General features: G+C 42.5%; 2 protein-coding genes across 5 annotated transcripts in view; one reads left to right on the top strand and one right to left on the bottom strand.

Annotated features, from left to right (window-relative positions):
• Col4a4 (collagen type IV alpha 4 chain) overlaps positions 1-21,918 on the bottom strand; it is a 120,009-nt gene extending 98,091 nt beyond the window's left edge. For 3 of the 4 annotated variants that reach the window (XM_048344618.1, XM_048344620.1, XM_048344621.1), the window contains exons 1-3: positions 21,812-21,918; positions 6,090-6,221; positions 3,271-3,313 (exon numbers count right to left, since the gene is read on the bottom strand). In XM_048344618.1, the coding sequence (XP_048200575.1) occupies positions 3,271-3,313; positions 6,090-6,136 (90 nt within the window). In that variant the 5' untranslated portion in view covers positions 6,137-6,221; positions 21,812-21,918. Of the gene's footprint in view, positions 1-3,270; positions 3,314-6,089; positions 6,222-16,199; positions 16,254-21,811 lie in introns of those variants that run through there. The other variant, XM_048344619.1, reaches the window with a different exon arrangement.
• Positions 21,919-22,491: 573 nt separating this feature from the next.
• Col4a3 (collagen type IV alpha 3 chain) overlaps positions 22,492-26,175 on the top strand; it is a 125,535-nt gene continuing 121,851 nt past the window's right edge. The window contains exon 1 of the mRNA XM_048344623.1: positions 22,492-22,668. Coding sequence (XP_048200580.1) covers positions 22,585-22,668 — 84 coding nt within the window. The 5' untranslated portion in view covers positions 22,492-22,584. The remainder of the gene's footprint in view (positions 22,669-26,175) is intronic.

Below are 26,175 nucleotides of genomic sequence, written 5' to 3'. Positions count from 1 at the left end.
AAGTGAAACAGCTCATTAAATATACCAGCCGTCACCATTTAATTGAGCAACCAAGATAGGAGTTGGAATGAACCTTCAGTTTGTCTAGCTTAAGGGAATTTCACAGAACCCTACTGCCTTTGGATCCATGAGAAAAAAAGACACACACACACACACACACACACACACACTATACACACACACCACACAAAAGAGAGCAAGAGAGAGAGAATGCTGTCTATCTTGGACTCAAACTCATGATCCTTCTGCCTCAGTTTCCTGAGTTTTGGGATCATAGATATGGCCCACCACACTCAGCTGCAAAGACTAGCATTGATAGATAAAAATACAAAGCATCAGCCAAGTGTTGGTGGAGGCTGAGATCTGAGGATAGCAGTTCGAAGCCAGCCAGGGCAGGAAAGTCCATGAGACTCTTATCTCCAACTAACCACCAAAAACAAGAAGTGGAGTTGTGTCTTGAATCAGTAGGGTGCTAGCCTTGAGCAAAAAGCTCAAGGTCCTGAGTTCAAGCAAACACACACAAAAATAAAAAACAACAACAATGAAAATAAATATGAAGCACTTACACTGTGGCATAAGGAGGGAAAATTACAAGAGAAAGAACTTCCAACAGTGAGGAAAATACCTCAACAGTGAGGAATATCCCTGGGGGTGGAGAGGGGGGAATCTTCCTTCAGAAGCCACTTTGACCAAAAATGTCTACAGTTTATGTCTCCCATTAGGACTTAATTTACTAAATAGGAAGAATAACCTGAACCTTAGGCCAGCCATTCATGCCCAACTAAATCTAGTTTAAATGATACCCTTGACATTGCTTCCAAACCTCCTTGCTCTGTCTCTCCTGTCACCTAGGATTTGTCTCCTTTATTGAGTTTTCCTGAGGGCAATTCTCCAGCCTTTTTGTTCTCAGGGTTAAAACAGTTCTTCCTATAATTTCCTGACACTCCAAATATTCTTATATCTCCACTGCCCCCACCCCCCAAAGCTGGGCGTGGTGTTGAGCTCTGGTCATCACAGCTGCACAGAAAGTATACATAGGAGAATCAACATTCAGGCTAGCCTGGACATAAAGCAAGATCCAACTGAAAAAACAAGCAAGCAAAACAGAAAAACATAATCAAGAAGGGCTGGCAACATGGCTCAAGTGTTAGAGCACTTTAAAGGGCAAAGCCCTGAGATTCAATTCCAAAATATATTTGGAGTTTCAGAAATATATGATTCTTGAGTTCTGACTGCCAATGCTATCTAGGAATACATGAGTTCTCAATCTGGATAAAGTAAAAAAATATATATATATATTACTGCTCAGGGCAAGATTGGAACAGAATTAAAAAACTGAAGGTAGCCAGCTCAAGCACTGGGTTCATTCAAGGTTGGGATTGATTTAATGTGTTCACTGAAATATCAAAATAACCAGAAAAAAAAGGAGTCTGTTGATTAGATGGCTTGATAACAAAGACAGATTATTTATTTATTTTTGCCAAGCATTGCAGAGATGTTTGTAGTAAGATTCCATTGCAGGAAGGATTATTGAAAAATAGACCCAATAAACACCCCCAGTAAACATTTATGGGGTAATTAAGGGTGTGCTTTAAAAAATAAAAACATTGTAAAAGACAGATGAATTCACCAAATACATCCCCAAACACACACCTCACACACAATAACACAATACACATCTACACAAAATATACCACCACACAGATGCATATACAAAAACATACCACACACATCACATATACACACAACGCATCAAACACATACTCACTGTACTATATGCACACAACACATACATATAGTACATACACAGCAAACACATACATACCCCACTCTAACCACATATCACACAAGATCATAATATGCACACACACACACACACACACACACACACACACACACACTCCACAAAGGTAAACTTGAGACCCACTGTATACATGCACACACTTCTGGTGATGTTGCATTATTCTGGAGCTGTTTCATTATTCCCCTATTTATTGCTCAGCACTGTATCATTTTCACATAACCACATACCTTAAAATCATTCTCAAGTAACTTCCAGAGTTGCCCTGCACAAGAAATGCTGCAACTTGCTAACCACTCTAGTTGATTAACGTTCAAGTCATTCCCTTCTTAGGCACTGACTACGACCCAGCAATGAATACCTGTAAGCATTCCTCGTTGTGCATGTCACCATAAATATGTATGAGACATTCAAAAAAAGTCACATTCTGTAGAGACACGAGCATTTAAAATCTGATGGATGATGATGAATTGCCTTCTGCAGATACTGCACCTACGTGTGTGGTATCTTCTTTTCAAATCCAGTTACGAAAGACCCAGTCCTGGCATAGTGTTTCTAGACTATTCCATGGGCTTAGGGAGCATCCAGAACCAAACAATCCTTGATTCAGGAATTACATTCACTCTCAGGGACAATGGAAAGCAAAAGTGGTGACATTCAGGATTCGGTGGACTTTTATAATAGAAGACAAAAGAATATAATACAAAAATAAGCTCAGAAAATGAGAAGCAAGCAAGCTAAGTAGAAGGCAATGGAGGTGTGGACATTCTGGTGTGTTTCTGCTGGAAATTTTAGCAAGACTAAGAAGGTTGGATGAGGGAATCACAGAGTCTTGAGGACAAGATCTAAGGGCTCCGCACTCCTCGAATCACATGCTCTCTGCCTCCAACTTGTAGGGGAAAAACAGAGTGGAAAGGTCAGTTTCTGTTTTCATTTGCTTTTAAAAAGAGACCTATGATCACTTGGACCCCTGAGATGAAAACCCCAAGCCAGATGCGGCCTGTCCAGACTGAATTACAGGCTGCCCTAACAGGGGTTCCCAGAAACTGCCAAGGCTGGCTTGACTAACTTAAGATGATTTTTCCTGAGGAAACAGAAGAAAGAGGGCCTATTACAAAATGTTCTGGGCTTATCTCTCTCCAAAACTGAAATATTTGATTTAATAGTCTATCTCTTGATTTAATCTTGAAACAGCCAAGCTGCCTCTTGCCTATCTCAAAAGAAGAAAAAAGTTGTTAAAGAAAAGATTTTATCAGGTATGAAATAAAGACATTTTAAATACCTAGGTAATTCCATCAGCAGTTTTGATCACTGTTACTAAAGAAATCTTAGAATTCACCTAATCCAAATCCCCAGTTAACAGATGAGGAAACTGCATTGCAGAAGCCCACTTCTTCAAACATAACACAAACCATACGTTCAACATAGTAGATTCTCAGTAGGTGACCAGAGTGAATTCATGTACTCACCCCACATGTGTGTTGCACAAAAAACAGAATAAGTACGAGTGACCTAGAGAAAAATCAAAATTCACATTAATTTAAATTTAGCTTATTTTTCATGTGACACAGCTTGCCAAAAATAAAAGTAAAATAAAGCATAAGAGCAAAGGAATTCGTTCCAGAAAGCTTCTTTTTACTTCGGATAGGCTGGCTTCTACCACAGGCTGACTGCACATCTGTGCCCAGACATGACAGGTGTCTTTCCTCCCTCTGGCTGCCATCCTTAACAGATCAAGAGGCCATGGTGCTGAAATCCTCTGAAGGTAAGGTGGGGGTAAGGGAAACCAGAGGGGTAAGGAAAGATGGCAACCATGCTCAGGGACATTGCTGAGACCAGACCATCCTAGATGTCACTAAACAGCAGCCACTGGGGCTGGGGGGGGTAGGGGTGGGGGAGGGTAGGAGGAAACATAGCTTGACTGGGAGAATGGCAAAAGCAAAACGATGTTGGGATCGTTAAGGAGGAGTTAGGCAATCCAGGGCCTACGCGCGAGAGAAATCTAACTGGATAACATCACTTTTATTTTAACAAAGGAGAAATACATTTTTTAAAGGCCACCAAATATTCACAAATATTTGTTGGCACTTCTACTTATCAAAAAACCTTCAGTAGGGGCTGGGGATATGGCCTAGTGGCAAGAGTGCCTGCCTCATATACATGAGGCCCTGGGTTCGATTCCCCAGCACCACATATACAGAAAATGGCCAGAAGTGGCACTGTGGCTCAAGTGGCAGAGTGCTAGCCTTGAGCAAAAAAAGAAGCCAGAGACAGTGCTCAGGCCCTGAGTCCAAGCCCCAGGACTGGCCAAAAAAAAAAAAAAAACCTTCAGTGTTTTGACCTGTTTGATCATCTCATTTGTCCTTGAACTGTTGTGATGGGGCTGGATTTTCCATCTACCCCATGGGTGGTAGAATTGGGGAGAGTCCTTGTATAGGTTCTGCAGAGAATCTTTTCCTCACAGGAGCCCACGTCCTTGTATTATCCTTAAGTAGTTGTACAAAGAGGCTTAAAAGCAATACGTTGATTTATAAGCACAATGCATTTGGACCAATGTCATCCCTTCCCATCCCTACTCATTTCTTCAGGTTACATGTGGAAGCCCCATTCTATGTGAGCCTCCTTTCTCTGCCTTCTAGTTCTTCCTCCTGATCAGTTAACATCTGACTCGGAAGATGGGCCAGTGGAGAGACAGGTCTGGCCTGTATTTTCTGCCTTTCACCTGAAAGTCCCCCTTGTGCCTGGCGAGCTACTGGATGTCACAATCGTGATTAAGGCCAGGGTCACATTTTTTAACATAGTCACTAAGTAAATGAAGAGCAAGCACGGAGGTGTCAAATACAGGGAATAAATGGTTTTAAATCAATCTGACAGTGAATTTACGACTTCTATTGTTAAGTAAGTTCTTACTACTTGGGGAATTTGTAAGTAGGATACATTGGATCCTACGGCCTCTCAGGGATTTGACTTGTGTGCGTTGTGAATCAATTATTGCCACCTCACTCTATCTTGGCTTGCCCTTTCCAATTAATTAGATAGTTAGAAATCGGAATTTTACAAACCATTCACAGTAAAGAGTGTTTTGCAGTTTCTCCCATATATCCGCTACAAAATAAACCTCGACTGTATCAGCGACGGGAATGCACTCTCTGCCCGCCTTCCCTTCTTCACTGTCCACCAATGGGTATTCATCACTCCAAAACTCTTCAGATGTGTGCTAGTCAGTGGCCCTGGCTCCCCACACCTGAAAAGTCGCATCTAACAGTTCATCTCATCTTAGCTCCCACTGGCTGCCACCATTCACCACCATCAACACAATGGCTCAGGCCTGTGACATGGCTCTCACTGGTGCAAAGCAGTGTCACAAAGGCCATATTGCTAAACACAGGGAGAATTTGATTCCTTGCTTTCCCCAGGTTCTACACACCACCCATGGCCTATTCTATCTTCAGAATTTGAATTACTTCCTAAAATTATATTCAGCTAGAAATGGCCAGTCTAGTCTTTGTCATGCTGCTTCTCTCTGGCCTCTCCTCAGTTCTTCTCTGGCTTTTCCTCTTCTCAGTTCTAAGGCTTCTTGTCATCGCTGGACCAATCAGATAATCAGGAATCACCCTTTACCTCAAGAGCAGCTGGTTGACTGTCAACCTGAACTCCATCTGGAAATTCAACCTCCCTTGCTATGATCCTAGAAGACATTGACAGACTCGGTGGGTTAGGATCCAGACAGCTTCAGAGTGGATAAACTTTCCACTGAACTTGTGAAGTGCTTTGTCCTAACTTACCTACTTATTGGGAGGGTTTGGCATAGAAAGCCTTTGCTATTCAAAAGAACAGTGGTACGAGAGCAAGAGCACGGCGTCTTTAGTGGTGTAGCTCCCAACTTAAGACGTGTGGGTACTTCTCAGGGAGAATAGAGAGAATTTGTGTTTAGCAATAAGTCAGCCATAATGCTGGGTATGTTGGCATATGTCCCTAGTTCCAATTACTCAGGGGCAGAGGTAGGAGGGTCAAGGCTGGCCTGAGCAAAAGCAAGAGACCCCATTTGGCATAAATAGATAGATAAATAAATTTAAAGCAAAAGGACTGTGGGTATGGTTCAATGTGTAGAACACTTGCTTAGCAGGTTTGAGTCCTTGAAGATCATACACACAAAAACAGGTCATACAGAGTAGGCATAATGTCTTGCTTTTTGCAACATGTTGGCTTTTTGACATATGATGTGTTCAGATCATTTACACCAAGACAATCAATGTTTTGGAGAAAATGTGAGATAAAAGACACTCACCATGAATCTGTGAGCAAGAGCTCGGTCCATCTCAGAAACAGCCTCATAATCACCAAGTGCACAAGTGAACCGCAGGTGATACACACAATTTTCCTTCTCTTCTCAGCCGTTATTGACAGGTGAAGGTATGTCCTGGATTCAAGTGTACATGTGGGAAATATAAACATATCTCTCAACATGCAGTACAGTTAAATGATGAAAATAATTACTTTTATTATTCCACTAGTAATAGAAATATATTTTAAGCAGGAATTCCTTTTATTTCTAACATAACACTGTCTCCTTAATGATTGCTAAACAGAATATTAACTTTTGTTTTTAAAAATAAAAATATTCTACGCAGTCACAAATATATTTTTCATATATATTGTACAAAATAATCACTTCATGTTGTTGAATAGAACTGTCTTCTCTTTAAACTTTCCTTATAAAAGTTCCAGTCAAAGAAACAAGGAAACAACCCTTCTAATGAAGAATTAATTGCATATTTCACACATACAGCAAATAGATGTAGAACTGTTGTGACATAAGATGGCATAACTGCTGAATGGGAGACATTTTTGAGGCTCCTCAAGAAATTAAGCATAAAGTTAACATGTGATCTAGCAATTCTGCTCCTAGACATACATTGAAGAGAATTAAAAGCCTATGTTTGATGCCAGGTGCTGATGGTTCATGTCTATAATCCTAGCTACTCAGGAGGCTCAGATCTGAAGATGGTGGTTTGAAGCCAGCTCAGGCAGAAAACTTTGTGAGACTCATCTTCAATAAACTACTCAGAAAAAATCCAGAGTGGCACTGTGGTTCAAGTGGTAGAGTACTAACTTTGAGCAGAAAAAGCTAAGGGAAAGTGCCCAGGTTCTGAGTTCAACCTTAGGACTGGCACAAGAAAACAAAACAAACAAACAAACAACAAAAAAAAACAAGCATGTTTGCATCTATCACAAATACTTGAATATTCTTAACTGACAAAAGGTGGAAACAACCCAAATGTCCATCAACCAATATATGTATAAATAAATTGTGTTATAGCCATATAATGGAATATTAATCAGTCACAGAAATGAATGAAATCTTGATATATATGCTACAACATGAATAAATCTTGAGCCATTGTGCTAAATGAAAGGAACACACATTATATGATTTCATGTGTATAAAATGTCTACAACAGGCAAATCTATAGAAATAGCAAGAAGGTTAGTGGTTGTCAGAGATGAGGAGAGGGAGAAATTGGGAAATATTAGATAAGACTTTATTTTGGGGTAGTGAAAATGTTCTGTATTAGACAGTGAATATACTTAGAATAACTGAACTCCAAACCTTAAAAGGGTTTAAAAGGTGAATTTTATTTTGTAAATTTTATCTCAATAAAAGATTAAAATATTTTAAAACCCAACTCAAATAACTCCTTGCTTTGATCAAAGATTACTTTGGCTCAAATAATAGAAATATCTCATTTTAAACTGGCTTCTCTGAAGATCTGTCCTTATGGGAACCGGTAGAGACAAGGAAACCAGTAGTGTTCGGTGTTGCAGGTTGTTTTTAAATTTCTGCATAAAAGCTGTGTAAATTAATTCAACTCTGTATTTGCTAAAGGCTAGTTTCAAATTAAGTGGTAGAACCACATTCCATGATAGAGTTCCAGAACTAAGCAGAAACAGAATCACTTTGAATACACAGATCCATTCCATCCTAAATTTGTAATTCTAAGTATCTATTGCTCTAAAGTTATATTCTAGAAGCAATCTCCACAAAACAAATTATTGTTTCTGAAAAAAAGTACATACTGATTTGAATCACTCAAAGTTTATTCAATAGTTTAAACAAATTGAAAACAACCCCAAATTAAAGGACACTAGAGGCTTTCCCATCTTAATTAAAAAAACAGGTATGTACTATAATTAATATATACATATATCCACCTATGCTGTGATAAAGAGTGTACAGGAGACTATTAAATACACTGTGTTGTGATCACTTTCCACGGATGGATGGATGGACTCATAGGTGAAGGATAAGGATGGAGGGATGGATGGATGGATAGGTAGAAGGATGTGGGATGCATAGATGGATGGATGGGCAACAGATCTTCAGTTAGAGAGGGCCAATGTGCATAGTTAACCATATAAATACTATGGCAAAGGGATGCTATCTTTTTTTAATTCCTTGATTTATTCTCAGTACCACTGTTGTGCCTAGACTGCATTAAATGCTCAATTTATATGTGTTGGATAAACTAACTGGTAGAAGATATTTTAGGATGAATCAAGCATCTTCATGGCAATAGACTTTGAAATAGTAAGAGGGGTGCAGTTCCACCTCCCGAGTCTGGGCTGTAACCCTGGCCAATCAGTATACTTTTTACTTCCCCCAATAAATCCATCTTTTTACTTGAAAAAAAAATAGTAAGAGGGGTGGAGGAAGGAACCAAAATGATGTTGCGGGGAGGGAAGTAAAGAAGAAACTGGCATGAATTGTTGCAGGATCTTTTTTATACTGTTGCCCATCTCAAGTCACTTAGCTCTCATAGAATTTAGGAAAAAAATATTGTTTCCATCCTATAGGAACAAAAAAGTGGATTTGTTTTGGAAATATGTGCAAAGTCATGGAGCTACAAAGCTACAGAATTGGGGATTTCCTTTAGGTGTATTTCACCTCCTACAAGACTCTGCCTTGGCAGTCTTCAAATTTCTCTGCCTCTCTCCTCCCATAAGAATTCTGAAACTATGTCCCTCACTCCTCTTGTTTTTACTTGAGTTAACATTTCTATGCTTTCACCTCTCTTTAAATAGTTGCTAGGGCTAAAGATAGAGCTCAGTGGTAGAGAAGTCATCCAGTATGCACAAGGTCCTGGATTCGATCCCCAGAGCTGCTTATCCCATGTGTCTGTGTAGCCAACTAACGGGCCACAAAGGAGTCGAGAGATGTTTTGACTCTTTTCCCTGCCCTCGATGTAGCTACTAGGTCACAGCTAAGCAGAGCCACAGCCTTGCTATTATCCTGCCACTGTAAGTAGGTAAGGGCACCAGGCTCTGCAAGTCACACAACGAGATCATAAATGTTGTCCACAGCCACCAGAGTTACACCGAAGTGTCATAGACTCTATGGAGTGTGCAAGTAGTACAATTCTTTAAAAAGACTAAGTCAAAGCCCAACACAATAAGTCCCAGGAAATGAGTATTTGCAAGAGGAGAAGAGAAGGCCGAGAGGACAGGGGTAGATGGATGAAGGGGGAAGAGGGGAGAATGCAGGCAAGAACGCATTGTATACACCACAGGATTGAGACATATAAAGGACGGGATGGGTGAAAGGGGGGGGTGACATGGATCAAGATGCATTGTCCACATAAAGTGTATTACTAAATGGCCAAGAATTCAATATGTAATCTAAAATTAGGATAAGTAAAGGAAGGGATGGGCTGGAAGGGGTGGATGAGAGTGTTGGGGGGGGCGACATTGATCAAGATGCACTGTATTCATAAACTGCTTCAGGGAATAGCAACTCCTTTGTACAACTAAAGATAACAAAAACATTTTTAAAGACAGTAGGAAAAGGGCAGATGTGAAAAAGACAACAGTAGAAATAATAGAACAATATGAATTAAATAGCAATACTAATACATTAGAGAAATGTTCTGGACTTGAAACCACTTTAAGAAACAACATTATGTACTTTCTTGATATCTTTTAGCTTTACTTGTTTTTCAAAAATCTGCCTTATATCAAAGCAAAAGGCATCATATATTGGCATTATATCTTAATACTGGCATTATAGCCTAAGAAAACATTTCTTGACAGTGTATCTATAATCAGGAAAGCTTAGCTGTAATTGAAAAAAGCACTGAAACATTTGCTTCATTTGAACTTTTAGTTGCTTGTATAATATGAATTACATATTATTAACATGTGTAAATTATGGCATAACATTTTATAACAACATCTAATATAATAAAACATAATAATAGAACATATAATAGAACATCTAATAATAAAACATAGTCTATGTCATAACACACAATATGTATGGTGTTGATGTATAACTTATATTATGTATTATATATATGTGATTACATATTACATACACACATGCATTTATAGTACATATTTGTGTATTATGTGCATACACATGTATATATTTATTGTATATGCACGTGTTATATACATGTGTGTTATAATACATATGTATATATGTATTGTATACATGTGTATTATACATGTATATAGTACATATATGTATTATATACGTGTATATATAATACACATATATAATTACTCAGAAAATCTCCTTCTGACCTACTTTCTTGACTTTCTTTGACTTTCCTGACTTCCCATAGGATTAGATGAGATGTATAATTCCATTTAACCCATCACTATTACAAAAAGAAATGATAATAACAACCCAAAGTGCCATGCCATGAAAACCTACCAACACCACCTTTGCAGGACCGCTTGGCTAAGGACTGCTTTATTTGTCCGTGGTCATTTCCACCAAGGGAGCATTCCATTGCCTGTGTCAGCCCCTCACCTTCAGCCCAGCTACTTAGGGACATGGCCAGGGTTTTGGACACAGAAAGGATCAAGATAAACCACTGACCCAAAAGCAACCCAGTAGGGAATTCAGAGCATGGTTTCATGACAGGTGACCTCTGGGCTGGGGAGGTACAAAGAGGGACTGTGAAAGTCCCTTGAAGTGCTAGAAGGAGGGCTTTGAGAAGAGAAGGGGATGGGGGAGGAAGGATGCATCACGAGATGATCCAAAGTAGGATCCAGCACTAGAGAGCTATAATGAGCTGGACGTGTGGCTCAGTTGGTAGAGCACTAGCTAATGAGCAAATGTGTCAGGTACTGGAACACACCACACACACACACACACACACACACACACACACACATGCACAGAGAGAGAGAGAGAGAGAGAGAGAGAGAGAGAGAGAGAGAGAGAGAGAGAAAATGAACCTGAAATTGGCCAAAGTGAAGTTCAAATCTTTATCTAGAGGAAACTTGCAAAGCTGTTTGCAGAAAGGAGAATACACAAAAAGAACCGTGCTTTCACTTTGGATACTTGGAGTAGGAAGTGTCTCCAGGTTAAGCCCCTTTCAATTGAGTGAATTGTCCTGTGCAGCCCAGCTGGATGGAAGGCCCCGCCTCATCCCACAGGCTCCCAGGCTTCTGCACTCAAGGGAGAGCTCACACCCTCCCTGGTTCCTGCCAATCCCCCAAGAGGAAAGCTGAACATCAGTGCCCTGGGCCTCTGGACCTGTTGAAAACCAACAGCAATTTCTGCCTCATCCCCTGAGCAAGCATGGCATCGGCTGTCTTCCTCAGTGACTCGGGATGACATCCCCTTTTGCTTCTTTATGAAGATTCCTGGACAGCAGCTTCCATGGGACTGCTTGAGTCTAGGCTCCGTGGTTCCCAAATGCTAGGTTTGGGATCAGGATTTGGGATCTCCCAAATCACCATCTCCACCGTGGGAAATGGGTTTTCTCTGAAACCTAATCTTGAGATGAATTGCACCCTGCTGATGTTTTCATCCACTGGATTGGGGGGGGGGGGTAGCCAAGGTTGGGGGACCACATAAAGGAGAGAGAGAGGGGGAATGCATCCAACTCACAGAAAGTTCACAGAAACTTGGTGTCCTCTGTCCCCATGTGACATTAAGGCTTTGAATTCTGCTAAAGGAAAACTTTTTGTTCTCTTAGTGAAATAGTTTCTATAAAAGCAGTAACCACATGTATTTTCCTCTGGATCAAAGATTCAGAAACTGAACTATCTACAGACTCTTTCTGATGATAAATGTTGCTGAGTGTCTGGATTGTATTTTATATTTCTCTTCCCAAAGGAAACTGACCCTAGAGGGGGAAAATGAGCCTAATTCACCTCAGTCCACTTGGGTTCAACTTTTCTTTCTTTCTTTCTTCTTCTTCTTCTTCTTCTTCTTCTTCTTCTTCTTCTTCTTCTTCTTCTTCTTCTTCTTTTTTTTTTTTTACTATTTGTTTCCCTTTAAACAAATCATTTAAAAGTGATGTACAGATTGAGTGCATTTTTTTAAACAGTGTCACCTCTTCCCTCTTGGGGACAAATTTTCAAGGCCTAAATCTATCCTATTGAGAGTTAGGCTGAGGCTGGGCACCAGTGGCTTACACCTATAATCCTACCTACTCCGGGGGCTGAGATCTGAGGATCACCATTAAAAGCCACCTGGGACAGGAAGTCCATGAGACTCTAATCCCCAATAAACAACTTAGAAAAAGCCAGAAGTGGCGGTGTTGCTCAAGTGGTAGAACACTAGCCTTGAGTAAAAGAAGCTCAGGGGGTTACGCTGACTATTGCCTGACAGAGAAGCTGATTGCTTGGCTTTGGTTTTATCTTTCTTTTTCCATTTATAACATTTGTTTTTTTTTGTTTTTTTTTTTTTTTTTGGCCAGTCCTGGGCCTTGGACTCAGGGCCTAAGCACTGTCCCTGGCTTCTTCCCGCTCAAGGCTAGCACTCTGCCACTTGAGCCACAGCGCTGCTTCTGGCCGTTTTCTGTATATGTGGTGCTGGGGAATCGAACCTAGGGCCTCGTGTATCCAAGGCAGGCACTCTTGCCACTAGGCTATATCCCCAGCCCCTATAACATTTGTTTTAACAACTAGATGAGAGTTGTGTATTAATGAGGTACCACGTGAAATTTTAATGCACGTATGCACTCTGTAATGCTTAGGTCAAGCTAAAGCATACCTATCTCTCCAAACATTTAGCATTTCTTTGTGAGGAAAATATTCAAAATGCTTTCTTCTGGTATTTTAAATATATAGTACAGAATTGTTATTCATACTTCCTGTCTAACTCTACCCCAATGCCTACTGATTAGCTTTCTCCCATCCACCCTCTCCTTTTCTGTGTTTCCCCTCTGATCACCACCTTTGTATCCCCATCTTCTATGAGATCAATTTTTTGGATTCTATATATGGGTGAGTGAGATCCTGGGGGCACTTGTCCATCTGTATTTCTGATATTTCACTTAACACAACGGTATCCAAAACCATTGTATTTTGTTCTTTCTAAAATCTCATTTCTTTGGGTTGACTCTACCTACAGATTTCCAAAAGGTTTGAGTTGCTTTGGGCTCCTTAACAAACACATTCAATCCCCCATCACAAGGATTTTACTGTGGATCACGAATCTGTGTGGTCTGGGGCCACTGGAATGTGGTTGGAGCTTCATGTTCTTTGAGAAGCAACAGGAAGAACTTGATGGCGACTTAAGCAAATTCTTGAGAACTCCTCTGAGTTCCAACTTGAACAGAATGTTGCTGGCCTAGAGCCAAGCCCACCCTACCTATCCTCTCTCCCCAGATAAGACCAGAGCGTTACAGCGCTGGGGAGTCCTCGGCTGACACTGGAGTCCAACTTGCTAGCCCAGGGCCCATGAACCGGATGTCAGTTCACCCACTGTTGTGGAAAGATAGGCTTTCATTATCATGTCCTCCTGGAGATCTCCTCCCAATAGCAACAGGAAATCGGATGGCTGCCCATAATGATGTCATCCTTGGGAGCTGCACGAAGGTGACACACATTCCCAAAATACACAGCTGATTTTCAAAACCAGACATGCCTTTTACAAAACTCCTGGCTGAGAATGATGTTCCTGACTCCTAATGTTCTCAAGTCTCTAACTGAAAATGCTCATCTTCTAGGCTTCCTTAGGCCTGTGAATCTCCCTCTCCTGTCTCCCCCTCCCCTCCACCCACCCCCCTCCCACTGGCCATGGCTGAATACTCCAGCAAAGTTCTCTGGACTTTTCCAAACTGACTCTGAAGTAAGCTCTGGCTAGTGCACCAGATGACTGCACCAGGCAGGGCCCACTGGGCATCCGTGGAAGGCTCCCTCTTGCCCTGTGTGTCTGACTTCTCACCTCTACAGCTCCTCCTACCCAAAGAGACACCATGTGCCTTCATGATTATCTGTGCACTCCGTGGGTGAAAACATGCTGTTGGAGTTAGAAAGACACGTTTGGAGCTCAAGCCTGGAATCCTAGCTACTTAGGAGGCTGAAATCCAGAGGATTATGATTTGAAGCTAACCCAGGCCAAAAAAAGAAAAAAAAATGTCTATGAGACTGTGTTTACAAAATTATCAGCCAAAAGTCAGTCTGGAAGTGTGGTTCTAATGATAGAGTACCAGCCAATTAAGCAAGCAAATGAGCAGGAGGCCCAGACTTCAAGCCCTGGTACTGCCAACAAACAAATAAAACAATGTTCATATCTTGATTGCTGTAATCACAGAATTAATCACTCATGCAATTAAAATGTATAATTAACAGTGTAACCCTGAATAAATTTGTAAGCCCTCCGAGCTTGTGATTTCTCAATATTTAAAATTAATACCTGAGACCTTTAAGTACCAGAATCAGTGCCCCGTGAAGTGCTGACTTAATAAGCATTTCCTTCCTTTCCAAGTGGTGAGACAGATGAAATCTGATACACAGGAGGATGTTGTAGAAGTGGAAACTGAGGCACACTCTGGTAAGCTCCAGGAAGTAGGTGTGGCTTGACTTACGAGGGAAGGAAAAATCCATGGAAGTGGAAAGGAAGAATACATGTATATGGCTCCCTTCTAAAGTACCTTTCAGTTAGAAATGGGATTCCACTATGATTGCAGGCTGATCTCAAGATCACAGGTCCAAATGTGTGATCCGCCCATCTCAGCTTTCCAAGTAGCGGGGTCTGCAGACCTGGGCCTTCCATGGACCTTACCCTATCCTTTAAATATCAGGAACGAGGAACTAGCCAGAGAGACAACACTTCAGTTATTAGGGAAGACGAATACACCCAGAAAGATACTTCTAGGTGGGATAGAAAAAAATGAACAGAAGTGTACTCTGAGAGAATACTAGGAAAGTTACAGCCTTTGGTTTTAGCAAGCAGTCAGTTGCAGGTGCTTCCTCTTGCTTTTCCCGCTATCCCCCTCCCCCCATTCTCTCCTACTTCTTCCTACCTTTCCCTCTTCCTTTTTTCTCTTCTCTTTCTCCCACTTCTTTTTCTCTTCTCTTTCTCCCACTTCATTTTCTCTTTTTTTCTTACTCCATCGTCATCATCACCATCATCACCCTTACCAGAACAAATGATTGACAGAGGGCAAAATGGATGGCAAGTTCTATCCTGAGGTCAGATCTTCAAACTTCACCCTAGCTCTGTGTTCCTTATGTTGACTGTCTTCATTTTATAATAGTCACAGAGTTTGTAAGTAACATTTCCAGGATTCAAACTCTAGGGTTTTCCTTACTAATCACAATACCACAGAACTTCATGTCCTTCATAAAAATTCATGAGTATATTTCAGGAAATGAATCTGTGGGAAGAACCACATAATCCTCTAAGACAGAAGGATCACAGAGTCAATTATAAACAGAAGTCACTGATACAAAGACATTGTGTTCCCTGTGAATCCCAAAAAACTAGAGTTCTTCACCAAAGGCCTTGTACTTGGAATTTAAGTCTAGAAATTCCTATGGTACGTTTGGAAGTCTTTAAGGCACTATCTCTAAATCAGATATGGGGAAGTCAAATGTTTAAGCATTTAATATGTTTAAGCAAAAGGGAGAGAGAATGAGAGAGAGAGAGAGAGAGAGAGAGAGAGAGAGAGAGAGAGAGAGAGAGAGAGACTGAGAGATTTTATTAAGTTGTCCAAATGAACCTGAACATCAAGCGGAAATTTGGAGGTGAGACGCAACTAGTAAGATGCAGGCAGAAGGTTTTGTCTTGTGGGAGGAAGGAGATGGTGTGTATATGAACTTGGGTTGTCCTAGGAACGTCTCCCATCTGTTCTCAGTGGCTGCATTCATGTCTTTTCTGTTTTGTTTTTTGCCAGTCCTGGGGCTTGAACTCAGGGCCTGAGCACTGTCCCTGGCTTCTTTTTGCTCACTGTGCCACTTGAGCCACAGCGCCACTTCCGGCTTTGGCTATATATGTGGTGCTGAGGAATCGAACCCAGGGCTTCATGTATACGAGGTGAGCACCTCATGTCATTTTGCCAGCTTCTGCATCTCCCCTGTTTGGGGGCAAGAACGGATTCCAAGGGACCCAGAATGTTTTTCTAGCATTTTCTCACGTACAAATCCAAACCTGTCACTAGATTCCTCTGTGAGTAGTTCTGCTCCTTTGGAGCCTCATGAAAGATTCAAGGGCATTCCTCCAACCTGGGCTTCCGGGCTATGGCATCCCATCAGCACAATAGGCCTTCTCAGGTTCCTTGTGGCTGAAGAGGAAAAGGATGGCAGCACAGTGGAATGAGAACATCAAGTGGACAATGCGGCCCCCCCCAAACTAGCAGTTTAAAGTTCCACGAGGGCATAACGAACCCCATAATAACAGTAAAATTGCTCCTCCATATAGAAATTCAAAAAGGAACTATTTTTTAAACCTCAGACATTAAAGCTAGGAAGAGGTCTACATGAATTTTTTTAACCACAAAAACTCATATGTCTGAGAATAAAATGAAATATAGAATCAAGCTTATGTTTAAAACCTACAAGAAATAATTTATAAATTACAATCTGTAATAGGATTTATAATTTGAGGCTATTCTCTGCAAACGAAGTTGGCAGTTGTTTAAAAATATATTCTAGTAGCACCTCTAGATAGTCTTGATACCACAAGACATCTGTAAGTTATTGAAAAAAATACCTATCATGCCAGGCACTGGTGGCTCATGCCTGTAATCCTAGCTACTACTCAGGAGGCTGAGATCTGGGGATTGTGGTTGGAAGCCAGCCTGGGCAGTAAAGTCCATGAGACTTTTATCTCTAATTAACCACCAGAAAAGTGGAAGTGGTGCTGTGGCTCAAAATAGTATAGCACTAGCCTTGAGCAAAAGAGCTCAAGGACAGCGCCCAGGCCCCAAGTTCTAGCCCCATGACAGACCAAAAAACTGAATCTTTCTACCTCTCATTTGGGGCCAACTTTCATGCTAAGCATTGTGGGGAATGCAAAAACATGAATTTAATTTCCATGAAATAATCGTGTGTGTGTGTGAGTGTGTGTTCACCAATTAATACATTAAAAATATTTACCTCCTATCTGCACCCACAGGTTTTGTAATTGAGAACAATAAATTACTGTACATTGATCTATGCTATAAAATAAAGGCTACATGAGGGTCTCTTTGGAAGCAGAGTCGTTGGTGTTTCATCTAAGTCTTAAAGCAGAGGAAGCTGCATCAAATGGACCAAGGAGGAGGCCACAGAAGGCATTAGAAACTTCAAGAACAAAGACTTGATGTAAAGAGCTATGTACAGTGAACTTGAGAAATCAGGACCTTGGGAGATAGAACAAAAGTGCTCATTTGAACCACTTGACTCTAAGATTGATGAAATTAGCATGGAAGGCCTAGAGGAACCTCGAGGAGCTTTGAAACCAGCACATGCTATGGTGTGCGATGGTAGCACTCCCATTCGCTATGAGTTTTATATCTCTTTTGTCACATTGGAGGCAGGTTTCATTTCCCCTACCCTTACAAAGTGAAGAAGCATGAGTAGCTATGAGTACATATAGTATGTCTGTTGTGTCCAATAGAGGAGATGCTGGTACAGGTTGATGATGATTCTGAGAGTCTAAAATTTCCAGGAGGCTCCCGATGGCTGTAAGAGCTTTTCCAACCCCCTCCAGCTCCCATTCCAACTTTGGTCTCCTTGTGATGACAGGGAGTATCAGTGGAGGGAAAATTTTCGGTGACTATGAGATCTCTAGATTCAAGGACTGCATGTAATTGCTCTCAAAGGAACCTGTCACACAGATACCGTGGAGACATTCAGGAGAAGAAACTACCCAGAGGACTACCATGACCCACAGATATAACAGAAGACACCAGGGCAGGAGCTAGGAGTGGAGGGCAACAATGAAGAGTCTTAGAGAGGTGATAGCAAGAATGGACATGGCTCATGTGACTCTGAGATTCTTAAGGCACCTAGGAGTCTAATTGTTTCAAGGCCATGAAGAGAGAGTCCTTGAAAGAAACAGACAACTAAGAGGGGAGAGCATATAAAACAAAGCAAAGTAGAAGTATTAAACAGTAGTCACAGGCAGCCTGGAGAGGCAGAGCTGATCAAAACTGGAGGTCTGTCACTAGTCAATAACAGCTGTAGGTAGATCATGAATTTGGAAAGAAGCTGCTTGTGTGTGAATGCGAGGTGAACTTGAAGACGTATTCAATTTCATCCATTCACTCACAACAGTAGAAAGCACAAAATACTCACACAATAAAACCCCCATGCCCTAATAGGGCTTATATTGAAATATAGGAAAGCAGACTCACATATTTAGACACTATATGTATGAAAAATAGACATGATGTTACTATCCGTTTAAGGGGGCAAAAACTAATATAAGATGTATCAAAAGTAATGACCACTTTACTTTTTTCAAACTCCTTATCTAGTATTAGACCCAACCACAGATATCGCTGTGTCCTTTCTATAACCACTGTGGATTTCCCCTTTTTTCCTCATTGTTTTCTACCTTAAGAACTAAAAAATCCATTTTTTTTTAACCTGGATCTACCTTTTTACATCACAAGTTACACTTACTTCACACCACAGGTTAACATACTAAAACATAGGAAAGTTGAGGGTGTATTTGGGGGAAAGGGTGAAGAATAGGGAATTATATTTGACCTTCCCGAAGTTTCAGCCACATATGAATCACCCATATATCTTTGAGAATGTAGGCTGTGAATCAATGGAATGGTGTCATTTGAAATTCTGGTTTCTTTTACTTTAAAAAAAAATCTATCTAACCATTTGCTGTTGCTGTATTTTGGCCTCAAGGCCTTGTGCTTGGTAGGCAGGAGCTCTACAACTTGAGCAATGACCTCAGCCCATTTCCCTCTTCTTGCTTTTTTACATAGAGTCCTGTTTGAATTTTCCCCGGGAAGGCTTGAACCATGATCCCCTACTCATGCTTCATCTGTAGCTGGATTGACAGGTGCATACCAACACACTCAGCTTTACATTGACTAAGATGCAATCTCATTAACTTTTTAACCTAGGCTGGCCTTGAACCAGGACTCTCTAGATCTCAGTCTCCCTAGATTCTGATTTCTACCAAGTTCCTTGCAGTGCTAAAGCTACTTGTCCCAAGGATGCCAAAGCAAGGTTCAAGAAGCAGGGGAAGTGCCCATAATTTCAAGGAACTAATGGCTAGGCTTGGTTTTGTCCTCTTTAGTATTGAGCTCAGGACCGCACCTCTAGCCAGGGCTACCATGGCACATTTTTCTCATCGTGTCCATCCACACTCCCTTATGGAACTGAAGAATCAGCCTTTGGAATACATGGTTACTACATGAAGACCCCCCCCCAACACAATATTTCTGATGCATTCTCAGCTATCCCTGGCTTGTTGATGTAGTCTGTTTATCCTGAATTACAGAAGGGAAGACTCCAGCACAGAGAGGCTAAGTCACACTGGAAAATATAGAAGCGATTCAAATTCCAGCATCTACTCAAGACATCAAATCTTGTTTTCTACTATACACATTCATGGATGTTTGATTCCACTTTCAGTTTAAAGGAGCCTGCTGGGTCCATACATACAACAAATATCCTTTAGAAAACTGGAGTCATTGAATAGAGTCTGTGTATTTGACAATATAGAATTAATATTAATGTCCTTAAAAAAAAAGAACACCACTACTTGAGCCATCTCTTCAGCCCTTTGGCTTTAATTTTGTTAAGCGATACTCATGCTTCTGCCCTGGCTAGCTTAGACCATGAGCCTTCTCTGTCTGCCTCCCTCACATCTGGGTTATAAGCGAAGACACTAAACTTGTGACATTTTTCTGTGCTTTCATGCATTTATATCACATTGCTTTGCTGCTCAGTGACTGCGTCCGAGATGACCTGTGGTTGACTGTTGCCTCCTATTCCAAAACTGATTAAAAGAAAAGACAACTAAAATCCAAATTGAGATATCTTCTAGAAGTCAGCAAAGAGAAGGAGCATTCAACATTAGGACAGAGGTGTGTGTGTGTGTGTGTGTGTGTGTGTGTGTGCATGAAAGTCTCAATTTGTAAAAAAAAAAAAAAAATCATAGACCTCTCAGAACTTGTAGACCCAGACAGTTCATGAACTGTCAGTGATCAGTATAAACAGATCAGAGATGGCAGAAAGTTTCATTAGAGTCATTTCCTACCAGTGAAAAGAAGCTACGATACACCACCCTGTAACATCTGTGGTCTAGGCACAAGTTCCTCCATGTTTGTACCGTTTAATAGCCAGTACATTTCCTTTTTATTATTCTAAGAAGAGACCCTAATTCAATGCAGCAAACCCCAAGTATGCATAGACAACAGTGGATGTCAAACCTAAATATCCCCAGGGAATGTTAAAATATGTGGCCTCCTGACTCCTTTACCAAGTCTGATACAATTCACTTGGGATTGACTTTTTTTTTTTTTTTTGCCAGTCCTGGGGCTTGAACTCAGGGCCTGAGCACTGTCCCTGGCTTCTTTTTGCTCAAGGCTAGCACTCTACCACCTGAACCACAGCACCCCTTCTGGCTTTTTCTGCTGAGGAATCGAACCCAGGGCAAGCACTCTACCACTAGGCCATATTCCCAACCCCTCACTTGGGATTGACTAGTTATCAGGATGCCCCATTGTCAATCACCGAGAAAGACAAGAGAGAAGATTCTCTTTCCAATCTCCAGTCTTCACTCAGGGTTTCTGCTGGCTTACCTCGCTACATAGATCTAAGCTCCTATTAGACCTTAAGCAAAGGGTTCTCTCCCATCAGTGACAGAGTGGAAAGTTCAAACTTGGTGTGTGATAACGAACCACTGTAGCTGTCAGCCAGACAGATCTTAACCTGAGGTGGTGGGTGAACTTGAATGAGAAGCAATGACATCTAATTTCCCTCTAATCTCTCCCAGACATTCAGCATTTCCTTCATTTATAACAGCCGCAGGAGACCTGGCAGTCTTGACTTTGCACCCACTGGTATTTTCGCGGTGGTTTGCAGTTTCACCTGGTATCTTGACATCTCGACTGCGGTGCCCTTCGTGTGGAATATTGCACCTGCCTAATAGCTCTGTCATTAGATCTTGTCTGAGGCAAAATAATGATGTGCCACCGGTCGGTCCTACATCCTGATCTTAGAACTGTACTCTGACGATTGCCTTCCAGTAAAAATCGATTGACAATTTGTGTGTGTGTGTGTGTGTGTGTCGAACATTATTCCAGAGGTCCTGTGAAAATTTCACCCTGGCCCATGTGCCTAGGCAGGGGTAAGAGCCCTGGGCTCCGAGATGGAGCCCTACCCAGCCAGGTATGGAGCACTCTTCTCCATGGCCTCCTCTACCTCTCAGGCTAGGTCTTGTCCCCCACCCCCCTCCCCTATTTCCGCAGATAAGATTTAGCCTGAAAAGCCAGTTCAGCTCAGGGAGAATAGGATGCGCTTTCTCTTTCCCCTCAAATGCTCTTGGCATTTTGGAATGCCCCGACTGCCAGGCTGGTAACTCGAGCCTCCAAATTAATCAAAACACACAGCACCCAGTTCAAGCCCTGCCAGACAAGCCTGGGAGGCGGGCAAGCTCTCCTCTGGTGACCCCAGGGCTCCCCCACCCCCCCCCCCCGCTCCCCCAGCCACCCTAGAGAGGCCACATTCTTCCACTGCCCCCCTGGCCCCGGGCCGGGGCGCTGACTCCCCGGGGCGGTGATCGCCTGCCCCCTGGGGCCACCTTACCAGAGGGGACCCGCACGCAGCTCCTCTGGCTGGCAGGCGGGACCCACACCTCTCGCCCGCGCCCAGCCAGGATCCACCGGCTGGTTCTTCACCACGCTCCGGAGGCGGCCAGGAAGGGGAGGCGGGCCGGGGACGTGGGGTGGGGTGGGGGGGGTGGGGGGAAAGCGGGCCCGACGCCGAGCCCCGGGAGCGGGGAGCGAGCCGGGCCTGAGTGCAGCAGCCCCGGCACGCCCGCTGCTTAATCTGGGCTGGGCGGCTGGCCACTCCCTCCACCCCGTGCCTCCACCTCCCCAGCGCACACCCTCCCTAAATTCCTCCCCTCCCACCCGCCCTCCACTCCCCCCCCCCACCCACCCACCCTCACCCCGGCCCCCCTGAACCCCAGGACCTCAGCGACATCACCTCTTTCACCCTCACCCTGGATCCTCGCCCACCTGCGTGCCCCGCAGGCGCTCAGCCCTTTCTCCCTTCCCGGGCACGGTGCCCAGGGCAAGGGACAGTGTGCCTGGTGAGTCCGGAGGGAGGGGGGGGGACGGACGAGGGCGGGATCTGAGCCACTTCTCCCTCCCTTGGAGCAACCACCCAAAGCCTGGGTGCGGAGGGACGGGCGGAAGGCGCAGCGGAACCCTACAAAACCCTCCCCAGCCGGCTGGCGGGGCGACGCGAGCAGCGGGGATCCCGGCCGCCCAGCGCCGCCCGGCAGGGGCCGCGGGGGACCCGAGAGCTCGAGGGGTCCCGGGACGCGCGCGCGGGCTCGCAGCCGGTCACCCACCATGCGCCCCGCCGAGGCGCCCCGGCCACCCATCTGGCTGGCGCTCCTGCTGGTGCTCGTGGCAGCCGCGCCCGTGGCGAGCAAGGTGAGTGAGGGGCGGCGGGCGACCCCCCTCCCCGGGCGCTCGCAGCCCCGCCGCCGCTGGGCAGGCGTCGGGCAGACTCGCCAGCCTTGCCCCGCGGGACGCTGGCCTGCAGCTGCTGCGTCCCGGGACAGGAGGCTGGTGGGGAGCAACAAGTGGGCATGCCAGCACAGGTGTGAGGGGAAAAGAGCGGGGGGGGGCGGGCGGGGGGACTTGTCCAGGTCCCCAGAAGTCAGGGGTGAGAAGGAGAGGCTCTCAGAGGTCAGTAAGTAGATAGCAGATGGACAGATGGATGGACAGATTGGTGATACAGAGGTAGGTAGGTTAGATTAGATAGATAGGTAGGTAGATAGATGATAGATAGACAGATGATAGATAGATGATAGAAGACAGACAGACAGAGAGATAGACAGACACACAGAGAGAGATAACTGGTTGCTGGAGTCCTTAGCTTGAGATGACTGAATGCATAAAGAGCTGGTAGGAAAACTTTTGGGGAGTCGCCCACCTCCAGCCCTGACTTCCTAGTGAAGACCTCACCCTAACTGGAACTTCTCCCCTGGGCTCAGGTTCCTTCCTCAGGTGAACTGATGAGAGTTCCAAATTTTATGAGGGAGATTGTAACTGCAAATCATCACAGAATTACTTTTGTGTTACCCTAAAAACAAAAATCTGGGAACCCACAGACACATATGGTCTCAGGTTTTGCCATTAAACTAAAAATTTAAGTTAAAACATTACAGGCATCAAAGACTTGGCTAAAACTGTCTTTGACCATCCCATACCTCTGTCATTTTTCAGTCTTCTCAGAGGTGTCCAATCTCGACACTTCCCTGCTTCTTTCCAGATAACTTCTGTGGATTCACACAAATACACACACATAGAGATGGACCCACAAATAATGTGTGCTTTTGTTTCTGACTTGATTCCATGCTATATGTATTTAAATTTTGCAACTCATGGGTCTGTGTGAGTCACATTTTCTTTTTGCTCTCTGGAATAGCTTTTCACAATATGATAGAGATAATTGGACCAGTTTCTGTCACTTTGCATTTAAGGTACTTAGTGTTTCACATTCTAAAGAATTTTTTTTCTAATTCATCTAATCTTAGCCAAAATGGCTAAGTACTGCTGGGCTTGAGAATTAAAACTCATCTAAATTAGAATGGATTATCTACCAGATTTAACAACAAATAAGTCTCAAGAACAAGAATTCTGGAGCAAGTATATGTTGCAGGAATACCCAAAAAAGCGTTCTAGAGCATACCTGTTTTAACTCAGAAGGAAAGAGTGTGAGAATCAGCTAGGACCACACATTCAGTGACATTGTGAGATCCCCTATTATTTCACATATAAAATTCTTCTGTCTTGTTGCTTTAGTTAGCATTATAAATAAGTATATGATAAACATTAATAATTGGTATCATAAATTATTTAATTCATACCACAATGAATCCATCTGTTTTGCATTTAGTTGTTACTGAAGTAAGTCATTGTTAAACGTTTTCAAGAAAGGACCATTTCAGTTGCACCTGATTTACACGGAAAGTATGCCCTTGGCTGAATTCGGTAGCTCAAGCCTGTAATCTTTGCTGCTTGGGAGTCAGATCTGGAAAGGATTGAGATTTGAGGCCAGCCCAGATTTTAAAACAACAACAAAAAAAGATTGAGACTCCAGCTCAAGCAATGGTGGGTGCGTGTTGATGGCCCCTGCCTGTCATCCCAGTAATGAGGGAAAGCACAACCAGGAAGACAGCAATCCAGACCAGCTAGAATAGAAAAGTGAGACCCCCACCAAAAGCTGAGAGAGGGGACATTTTTCAAGGTATCCAACTGTTGGCTCTTTATGATTTAGGCTCCATTGTGCCCAAATTTCTTCAGGATTAGAGCTCTTCAGGGATCTCATTTTTATTAGAAATGTCTCAAACTGTGAGTATTGCCAACTAAGTAAACATTTTATGGAAACTAACAACTAAAACTCCCAAACAAGCGATACTCCCATTCCTGACATAGTGTGAGTCAAACAGCGCGTAAAAGTTCAATTTAACTTTAGTGTCATCATGTCAATAATTTCTGTGCTGCATGAGTTAAGGACTCTGCTCTAAATTTCTTTAGTCTTACAGTATCGCAGCCCTTCTCAGGATGGGAAGATAGCAGTTGTACTGAGCTTACACACTCAGTGTAGGAGGAATGGAACTGTCCACACCAACCATTTGTCCTGAAGCATCCAGAGTCCAACTCCTGCTGCTGGGCTCAGCTTTCTGTCTCAGGCCTGAGACTCCAGCACCTCTCAGGTTGTACAACTCTTCCCAGCCTAGCTCACCCTTTTGAGACAGGGAAGCCTGTGCTGTAGCTCCAGCAATGGGAAATAGGGAGCCCTTTCTTTGATCTGTGGATGAGGTGTGACTAGCCAATAAAGATATAGTTTATCCTTTCTCTCTTTGCCTTAAATTCCAGACAGGACAAAACTGTTAGAATCAAATATTAGAAACTTTTTCAGTGGGTGCTTTCTTATTTGATTTTTTTTTCTTTTTATCTTTGCCAGTTTTGGGGCTTGAACTCAGGGCCTAGGCGCTTTGGTACTCAAGGCAAACACTCTACCACTTGACCCACAGCTCCACTTCCAGCTTTTTTAAATTATTATTATTATTATTATTATTATTTGTAGCTTAATGTGTGAGTGTGTATAAGCACATGCACACATATGTGTGCACATATGTATATGATCCTATAAAATTAAGTAGATTGTCTTGTGTTCTTTCAAATGTGATGGATCATTTCATATTTAACTTTCTACTAGAACTCATTTTTAATAACCCAATATTACGTCTTTGAACTTTATCCACATTGATCTGTATAAATGAGATTTATCTATAGTTAAAGCTGTGTATCATGCCAAGTTATATGAAGGACTTTATTTTGTAATCTGTTTATAAAGATCAAGTCTCATTTCCATCTAAAAAGTTTCAGTGTATACTTTCATATATATACCATTGTGACCACTAGAAATTGAAACCTGTAGAGAAAATCTGTAGAGAAAACAATGTTTTAAATTCATTAAGAATTGTCACATGGATCTCTGTAGGATTGTGCCAACAATGAAGCTAGGCGGCTACTTCCTGAATCCTTGGCACTATTTGGTGTGCTTAGATGTTGAAGGGTACAATGTGAGATCTGGTTGTGACTAGTGAGTTTGTGAACCTGTTTGTATCTTCACTAACCATTTATATTCCCCTCGGTGTCAATTACATGTGTCACTTTCGACCTATTGATCTACTGTGAAATTTGTCTTTTTGTTTCTAATTAATTAGATTAATTTAATTACTTTTATTTCTATATTGGATATCAAACTTTTGTTATTTTGGTGTATAAAAAATATTATATTCTAACCTTTGGTTTAGCTGTTTGGCTTAGTAATTGGTGGCTCAGTCTGGCTCACTTTTCTTTGACTTTTTTCTCTGGTACCTGTCTGAGGAAATTTTTTTTTCTTTTTTCAAATTTTTATTATCA

This window comes from Perognathus longimembris, chromosome 4 (assembly GCF_023159225.1).
Source record: "Perognathus longimembris pacificus isolate PPM17 chromosome 4, ASM2315922v1, whole genome shotgun sequence".
In the NCBI taxonomy this organism is placed as follows: Eukaryota; Metazoa; Chordata; class Mammalia; order Rodentia; family Heteromyidae; genus Perognathus; species Perognathus longimembris.
Note: the sequence above shows the minus strand (reverse complement) of the source record. Positions and strands in the feature narration are given on the sequence as shown.